Source organism: Cervus canadensis, chromosome 8, assembly GCF_019320065.1.
Source record: "Cervus canadensis isolate Bull #8, Minnesota chromosome 8, ASM1932006v1, whole genome shotgun sequence".
NCBI classification, from domain to species: domain Eukaryota; kingdom Metazoa; phylum Chordata; class Mammalia; order Artiodactyla; family Cervidae; genus Cervus; species Cervus canadensis.
In genome coordinates, this window is record NC_057393.1 from 53898112 (window position 1) to 53907314 (window position 9203).

Consider the following 9203-nt stretch of genomic DNA (forward strand, 5'->3'; position numbering starts at 1 on the left):
AATACATAATCTAGTAATAACAAGTCACAAATAGGGTATACTTTTTTTTTCCATTTATTTTTATTAGTTGGAGGCTAATTACTTTACAATATTGTAGTGGATTTTGCCATACATTGACATGAATTAGCCGTGGATTTACATGTATTCCCCATCCCGATCCCCCCCTCCCACCTCCCTCTCCACCCGATCCCTCTGGGTCTTCCCAGTGCACCAGCCCCGAGCACTTGTCTCATGCATCCAACCTGGGCTGGTGATCTGTTTCATAAATAGGGTATACTTTAAAGCCAATCCTCAAAGTGGGTAAAACTGGGATATTCAGTTCGTTTTTGTATTTTTAAAAACCAGAATATTATGAGATTATTGACCATATGATTACATGCAGTGATATGTTTTACATTTCTGATGTATTTTTTAAAAAACACATTTTAGCATTTGTTTTTAGAATTCTCTTGTCATTAACAGGTATTGGTTCATTCCATTAACTGACAATGTTGAATTTTGATGTTATAATTCAGAAATGTCTTAGCAGAACTGAAAGCAAATTAATGTATTAATCTCAAAGTCATTTGAAAGTGAAAATGAATTATATGATTCATTTATGATCATATGACTATAGGATGGAGCCGACTCAGGCAAAACACTAGCTGAAATTAGTGATCGATACGGGGCACCAAACTTGAGCAGAGTGGAAGAACTCGACGAACCAATGCTCTCTGACGTAAGTATCCTTAGGAAAGTGTTTTGTGAAAAGCAGAGTTTCTTGTTTTACTTGGGAAAGCCTAGTGTCTCTCAGGCCAGGGTTGGATAGCAAAATCGGTCTTTTGCTTCACAGAAAGAAATCAGTTTTCTGGGTGCCAACATTTTTCGAACTGATGTTCTATGCAGTGTGCTGCTGGCCCCGAGAGTGAGGGCAGGCACTTGTCTGGCTCCACACAGAAGTGTTGGCGCCGATGGGGAGGTAGCTGGGTGTTAATGTGGAGTGAGCAGTATGCCCTCCTGTGCAGAGGGTCATATGGCTGATCGGAAGTGAGGCTTTGAAAATTTCAAAATCTCTTCAAAATGTGTATTTAAAATCATGTGGAAAAATACATAATCTTTAAATTTTGGGGGGCTGATATTTTGGTTCTCAGTAATAAACCATGGAGCCATGTAAATAACCTAATGGGAGTGCATGTTTTACAGTATTTATGTACGTTGGCTTATTTAATAATCATACAGTGTTTCCTGTGCACACATATTGTGCCCAGTGCTTTTATGGCCAAAACAGGCCGTTCTGACCTTGTCTGGGAAAGAAACAAACAACTGGACAAGCAAGTAATTGTCAGTGTTAGAGTGGCCAGGTAATTTGTCGTCCAAAGCAGCATGCTTTGAGAGCTAGAGGAGGAGCTGTTGATATCTGATGCCATCAGCAGCTATGACCCGGGACTGTCCTGAAAGAGGCTGCATTGAGTCACCTGCATCAGTGGGCACTGACAGAGTAGAACAGCTGCCTGGCTGAAGACCCTTGATCAGGGAAATCTTCATGGAGAAAGTCAGCCTTGTCACTCAGTGAGGGGGGTGGGAGTCTGGGAGCACAGAAAGTATCAAGACCCAGTTCAGGGTGAAGAGAGAGGGAATGGGAGGCAGGGAGAGATCAGAGCTGGGACAGTGGAGAAATCAGGGGCCAGAACACTAAAGGACCTGAATTTGTTCTCAGACATATGTATTTTATCCTAAAGGCAGTGGAGGTCAACGTGATCAGGGCTGTGTCTTAGGAAGGCCATCTGGCTATAGCGTGTAGAAGAAAATGGAGTGATAGATTTGAAAAGACCCACCAGGGGGGCTATTGTAATCTACGGAGAGATAGCATTGATGACCGAAAATAGTAAATGGTGTTTTAAGAGCTGTTCAGAAAGTGGAGCTGGGTGGATTTGGTTCTAATCAGTCAGTGGATATATTTTTATTAAATGGCTGCTGTGGTTCAGTACTATGCGGGGAGCTAGAAAATACCAGAGAGCAAAACAGATTGGGTTTCTGCCCTTTGGGATCCTTGGGCTGCTGGAGGAAAGGTCAGTGAGAGGACAGAGCAGGGAAACCTGACCTAGCCTGGGTGAGTCTGATGCAGGAAATGACATTTAAAGAATTAGCCTGAGATAAGTCTAGCAGATAGAGATAGCAAGATGCTTTCAAGGAACTAGAAGAGTCCAATATTTTGGTTTGAGTTGCATGGAGCAAGGGGAAGGAAGTGATTTGAAGGTTGGAGAGGGGGGTATAGGCCAGATCATACTGGGCTCTGTGTGTCATGTTAGGGATTTTGGACTTATGTGCAGTAGAAGTCATCAAAAAGGTTTATGTGAAAATTAGATAAGTGTTTTTAGAAGGTAGAGACAAGATCTGAGTGGGTGGGAGTGGGAAGAGCAGACAACTTAGGAAATTATCACAGTCATTCAGGTGCAAGGTGAACAGGATCAGGATGCACACAGTGCAGATGGGTACAGCTGAGTGGATTCACTATTAGCTGGGAGGATAAGGGGGAAAAAGAAATCAAGGATGAAGTCCAGATTTCTGCCTTGGACAACTGGACTCGTCACCATTTTTTGAACTTTACCATTGGTTGAATTGGGGAACATATGAATAGAAAGTAGGTTTTGTGAAAACAGTGGCTTCAATTGTGGACATGTTGAGTTTCAGGTCACTCTGAGATGTGTAGGTGGGTCTGGAGGACAGGAGAGAGGTCCAGGCAGGAGAGAGGAATTTAGTCATATATACTAAGTGAAGCTAGGAGAGTGAGTCAGATGCTCAAGAGAGAATGCAGAATATGAAGGAGGGGTCAGGGTGAAGTGTGTGTGTGTATGTGTGTGTGTTTAGTTGCTAAGTCATGTCCAATTCTTTTTTGACTTCATGGACTGTAGCCCACCAGGTGCCTCTGTCCAGGGGATTTCCCAAGCAAAAATACTGGAGTGGGTTGCCATTTCCTTCTCCAGGGGTTCTTCCCAACCCAGGGATCAAACTTGTATCTCTTGCATTGGCAGGTGGATTCTTTACCACTGAACCACCTGGGAAACCCTCTCAGGGTGAAACCATGAGAAATTTCAACATCTAAGGGATGGGTACAGGAACATACAAGAAGGATACAGACAACAATAAGAGAGAATAGCCAGAGAAGTAGAAGAAAGGATGGGTTAATAAATACATTGAGGATACAATTAAATTATTATTATGTTGAACTTGGATTTTATGTGAAATAATCTGAAACTATCAAAAAGCTTCATTTACATAGTCACATAGAAGTTACCTAAGCTCTAATTTTGTGTAGCTTGTACATTTCACAGTTCTAATTGTATTTAGTTAGTTCAGTCACTCAGTTGTGTCTGACTCTTTGTGACCCCATGGACAGCAGCATGCCAGGCTTCTGTGTCTCACCAACTCCCAGAGTTTGCTCAAACTCATGTCCATCGAGTCAGTGATGCCATCCAATCATCTCACCCACTGTTGTCCCTTCTCCTCTTGCCTTTAATCTTTTCCAGCTTCAGGATATTTTCTAATGAATCAATTCTTTGCATCAGGTGGCCAGAGTATTGGAGATTCAGCTTCAGCATCAGTCCTTCCAATGAATATTCAGGCCTGATCTCCTTTAGGATTGACTAGTTGGATCTCCTCACAGTCCAAGGGACTCTGAAGAGTCTTCTCCAACACCACAGTTCAAAAGCATCAATTCTTTGGCACTCAGCTTTCTTTATAGTCCAACTCTCACATCCATACATGACTACTGGAAAAACCATAGCTTTGACTAGATAGACCTTTGTTGACAAAATAATGTCTGTTTTTTAATATGCTGTCTAGGTTGGTCATAGCTTTTCTTCCAAGGAAAATTGTATTTCTAATTGTATTAATTAAAATTTCTAATTGTATTAAAGCACACTACAATTAATTTTAATACAAAAGCAAACACTTAATTGTATTAGTTAAAATTTATAATTGTACTAAAGAATATTTACTTTTTATTTTGTTTTTAGGTTGCATTAAACATTGATCAAGATTTGTAGGATCAACCAACCTAAGAACAATAAATTTTTCTTCTTGCTTCAAGTTTCAAAATAGGAGGTCCCCAGTTGTATTTTTTTTACCTCCAAACTTGTACTCTGTTTATCCTCCCTCTAACCACAGCTTTATAAATGAGTTTCAAGTGTGGCCTTAAAATATTGTTTTCTTAATGTAACTGGTTACGTGTATGATGTCATTGAGAGAACAGGAGAGAAATTTTCCCAAAGCAACCAAAAGGAGCACCAGCTGAAAAGAATTGTGTGCATCTGTATGAGAACAAGATTGCCTGAGGTGAAAGTTACTGGTCTGTGAGAAGTGAAAGAGGCTGCCACTGTGTAGGGTTCAGGAACATTCAACATGCTTGAGACATGATGGTTTCCTCCCGGGTATGCACTGCAAAGACCTCCCCAGTTTGCTGGGAAATGATGCTTTGTAGTTCCACCTAATCCATGCTTATTGATGCGGCTGGGTAGGGAAGCTTTGTTTCTTTTGCAGCAATCTTTGGGCAGAGGGATGATGTGCTGCTGTTGAAAGGAAGATCTCTCTTCCTTCCGTGGATGCTGGGCGGTCTGTGGACCTTGACTTCACTCTTGGCCTCTTGGAAGTTTCAGGGCTAGCTTTGAACTTTAGGGAGAAATTTGCTTTTATAAAAAACTTTTTCCAGATCTATGTTTATGTATGAGTCCTTTCTGTTCCTTAAGGAGTGGTATAGGCATGGAAGCATAAATGCCAAGAAGAGGCTTCTTCTAAAAAAAAAAAAAATTCTGGTTTTGGTTATAATATACCTTTCCTGACACAGTGAGAAGAGAACAACCTAATTGCATAAATGGGAAAAGAAAAAGGGGGAAAAATTATGGGAAAGAATACAGATTTCATTGAAGAGAAATGTTATATCAGTTCTATACTTTTTAAAAAACTTAAAAGAATTTGGGGCTGCGCTGGCTCTTCCCTGCTGCCCATGGGTGGTTTTCTCTAGTTGTAGTAAGAGGGGGCCACTTTTCATGGTGGTGCACAGGCTTCTCGTTGCTGTGGTTTCTCTCCTGGAGGAGCGCAGGTTCTAAGGGAATGGGCTTTGGTAGCTGCAGCATGTGGGCACAGCAGTTGTGGTCCAGGGGCTTAGCTGCCTGGTAGCATGTGGAATCCTCCTGGACCAGAGATCAAACCTGGGTCCTTCGCATTTGCAAGTGAATTCTCAACCATTGTACCACCAGGGAAGTCCAGTTCTATACATTTTTTTTTTTTGAGAAAAAAGTCCCAGGTGCCCTGGAGCCATAGGTAACTTCTGTGTCAATCAGGCTGCCAGGCATTCTGCCCCCCATATGGATGACCTGTGTTTACTGCACCCAGGCAGAAGTATTGAAGGCAGCAGGAGAGTGTCCTTCAAGGCCTCGGCCTCAACCAGTGTGGCACCATCAAGGAGGGCTAGGTGTGGAAAGACAGGCTCAGAGGGCAATCTTGGACTCAGTCCGCCCATGCCACTCCCCAAAGAGTGCAGTCTGGCCCTGGGATTTGGCAGCAAGAGTTTCTGAGTGTTACTCAACACTCAAGAGTGTTAGTCACAAGATGAAGCTTTGTGGCTCTGGGATAGGGGGTGTTCTTGTGTGAAGAGTCCCCAGCCAGAACTTGGTATAAGAGGAAGAAGGTAGAATGGGATAAGAAAGGAGATGAAAGGTATGCAACCTTTGTTTGGGGAGAGAGCCCTCAGGAGGATTCAGTTGGTGATCAGGGTGCAAGGGAAGAGGCTCCCATCTCCACCAGAAGATGACTCACAGATACAGCAGATGCCCACTGGGACTAGGGCAAGGCTGTCATCTTCAGGCAGACACTTAGGCTGAGTTTGAATCTGAGTCTCAGAGTTTCTTGCTAATGGCAGCAAGACTTATTATAGACCCATCCAAAGGATGGGGTCCTCTGTCCATTAGATTTTCCAGGCAAGAATACTGGAGTGGGCTGTCATTTCCTTCTCCAGGGGATCTTCCCAACCCAGGAATGAAGCCCGCATCTCCTGCATTGACAGAGAAGCCTGGTGGGCTACACAGTCCATGGGGTAGTAAAGACTAAACAGTGACAACAAAGGATGGGGTGGAGATGGCTCCTGTTCTGGCATACTTTTAAGTAGCTAGATGAGATCCTGTTTTGGTTGAAGCATTCTAGATTTTCCTACTTATCTGGTTCTTGGTGGAAGGCAAAGAGGAGGAAGAAGTGAAAGAATGGAGAGACATAAAGGATCTAAACATAAGTAAGCTATAGGTTTCTGCTTCTTTTTGTTTTACTCACCAGTTTGTTGTAGTTTTTTAGATTCCACATGTAAGTGGCATCATGCAGTTAAATAGACGTTTTGGCCGAATCTTGAATAGCCAAGTATTAAATTCACTGTTCAACTGAAGTTGTAGGTTAACTTCTGAGACATAGCAATTTTTAAAACATCGCTTTTATTAAAATTTTGGTTTAATATTATGATGCTGGAGCGGTGATTTTTCAGCATTTTTAAATGCTTGCAACTTTTGTGGTCACTGTGCCACACAATTGTAGTACTGTGTAAATGTTTATTTTCAGCTAAAATAGAGAAAGAAGATACTTTTCAGTACTTTTTCCCCCTAATGTGTTTTTTTCTTTAGCTCTCTATTATTTATTTGTGTTTGATACTTCTGGATACCTAATTTTTCTCCAATTCAGTTTTCTGCTCTGTAGATGCTATATTTTGAATTTTGTTTGGATTGAAGAAGATTTAACCTAGATATAGCTGTATATATTTTTGGGACATAACAGCTTTATTGAGATAAAATTCACAAACAATCACAAACATTTAAAATTTATAATTCATTGGTTCTTAGTACATTCACTGGTTTGTACAACCATCACCACAATCAGTTTTAGAACATTTTCTTCACCCCAAGAAGAAACTGTCTGGTTTAGTGGTCATGACACCCACATCCTTCCCCTCAACTCTAGGCAACTACTAATCTAATTTTTATGTATAACATCAGAAAGCACAGCATCTGACCCACCATCAGTACAGTTAAGAATAACCATTGGGTTAGGGTGATGATAGTCTGTGCCTCCAGTCTTCTGTGTCCCCTCTGGCAACTCTGAAGTGATTTGTATGGTTACAATATGACCATCCAATCCTAATCATTTTAATACTAATTGCTAATTTTTATTCAAATCAAACTTTGCATTGGAGTTTGTGAAATTCATTGTTAATTCTATTTTCCTTTTACATTTATGTCCAGCATTCTTCTGAAAAGTTTTTCATAATCATTGAGAATCATTGGGTTACCCCCAAATGTAATTCTTCCTAAAAAGAGATAAATGTTTCTTTTCCCTTAATTACTAGCCTTGAAAGTAAGGAATTCAAGGAGCTATGAATAGTGACACTTTTTCCTAAATTTCTTTTAATTGATTATCATTATGGACTCATGGTATTTCTTTGATTTAGAAGTGTCTTTCAATCCATTACAGTTATTTTTTATTATCATCACCTTGGTAAGTGCTCCTTTACTCCTTATGGTATTGCCACTACTCAGGCCCTGCATAATTTATATTAATCACTAGTCTGCAGATGAAGAAACTGAGGCACTAAGAGAGGGGTTTTGCCTCATTTTAAACAGTTGGTAAGTGACAGAGCTGACCTGGACTGGGCCTTTGTTGGGCCTCAAAGTCAGTGCTGCTGATGTGCTCAGTCGTGGCCGACTCTTTGTGACCCCATGGACTGTAACCTGCCAGGTTCCTCTGTCCATGTAATTTTCCAGGCAAGAATACTGCAGTGGATTGCCATTTCCTTCTCCATCAAAGTCAGTATTTTCTGTCAATTCACTATTTGGATTCTGGATAGGGACAAGAAAATTGAAAATAATTTTTTTAAAAAAGACCTGAAACAATTGTTTGTATAGCTCAATGTTCATAAAGAATTAGACTTTTTAAGTATATGTTTTACTTTTTATTGTGGTAAGATGCACACAACATAAAATTTACCGTTTTACCATTTTAAAGTGTACAGTTCAATGGCAGTAAATAAAGTCAGCCATCACTGTACTTGATATCATGCAGTCATCCTCACTGTCTGGTTCCAGGATGTCTTTATCAAAGCTGGAGACTAAAAAAAAAAGAAAAAAAAAAGCTGGAGACTACACACCCATTAAGTAATCAATCCTCATTCCTCCCTCCTTCCAACCCCTACCAACCACTAAGTAGGTTTCTATGAATTTACCAGTTCTTGAAACTTCAAATAAATGGAATATATGGCCTGGCTTCTGTCACCTCCATAATGTTTTCAAAGTTCATCTAAGTTGCACCGTGTATCAGTACATTTTTTGTCACTGAATAATAACTTACTGTATTGATATATACCACACTTATCCATTTGTCAATTCATGGACACTAGGGTGGTTTCTGCCTTTGGGCTATTGTGAATAATGTTGCTATCAACGTGTGTATTCAAACTTTTATGTGGACATGTGTTTTCAGTTCTTTTGAGTATATACCTCGGAATGAGTCATACAGTAATTCTATGTTGAAGTTTTTGAGGAACCTCCAAGCTACTTTCCACTGTAGCTCCACCATTTTACATTCCTACCAACAATGTATCATCTCCACTTACACTTGATATTTACCATTTTCTCTTTTTGTGTGTGGCTATCCTAATGGGTGTGAAGTCGTATGTCATTGTGGTTTGGTTTGTATTTCCCTAATTACTTAATAACTAAGCATCTTTACATGTGCTTGTTGGTCATATTTACATCTTTGGAGAGATGTTCATTCAAGTCCTTTGCCTGTTTTTGTTTTTGGTTTTTTTTAAATTGAGTTTTAAGTTTTTTCTTTTTTTAGAAAAAATATATTTTCTGGATTCTAGACCCTTATTGGTTGTATAGTTTGCAAATATTTTCTCTCATTCTCTCACTCTCCTGATAGTGTCTTTTATTCCTCCAAAGATTTCATTTTCAAAAAGTCCAGTTCATCTATTTTTTCTTTTGTTACTTGTGCTTTTGATGTCATATCTAAGAAATTACTGCCAAATCCAAGATCATAAAGGTTTACACCCATGGTTTCTTTGAAAAGTTTCATAATTTTAACTTTTATTTGGGTCTTTAATCCATTTCAAGTTAATTTTCTATATAGTATGAAGTAAAAGTCCAACTTCCTTCTTTTGCATTTGCCTATTCCATTATCCCAGCACCGTT

At 39.9% G+C, this 9203-nt stretch overlaps 1 protein-coding gene across 4 annotated transcripts in view; it reads left to right on the plus strand.

The window, feature by feature from the left end:
• The window catches only part of DYDC1 (DPY30 domain containing 1), a 21441-nt gene extending 17262 nt beyond the window's left edge, over positions 1-4179 (plus strand). For 3 of the 4 annotated variants that reach the window (XM_043475968.1, XM_043475966.1, XM_043475967.1), the window contains exons 7-8: positions 617-718; positions 3996-4179. In XM_043475968.1, coding sequence (XP_043331903.1) covers positions 617-718; positions 3996-4025 — 132 coding nt within the window. In that variant the 3' untranslated portion in view covers positions 4026-4179. The remainder of the gene's footprint in view (positions 1-616; positions 719-3995) is intronic. The other variant, XM_043475969.1, reaches the window with a different exon arrangement.
• The last annotated feature ends 5024 nt before the right edge of the window (positions 4180-9203 follow it).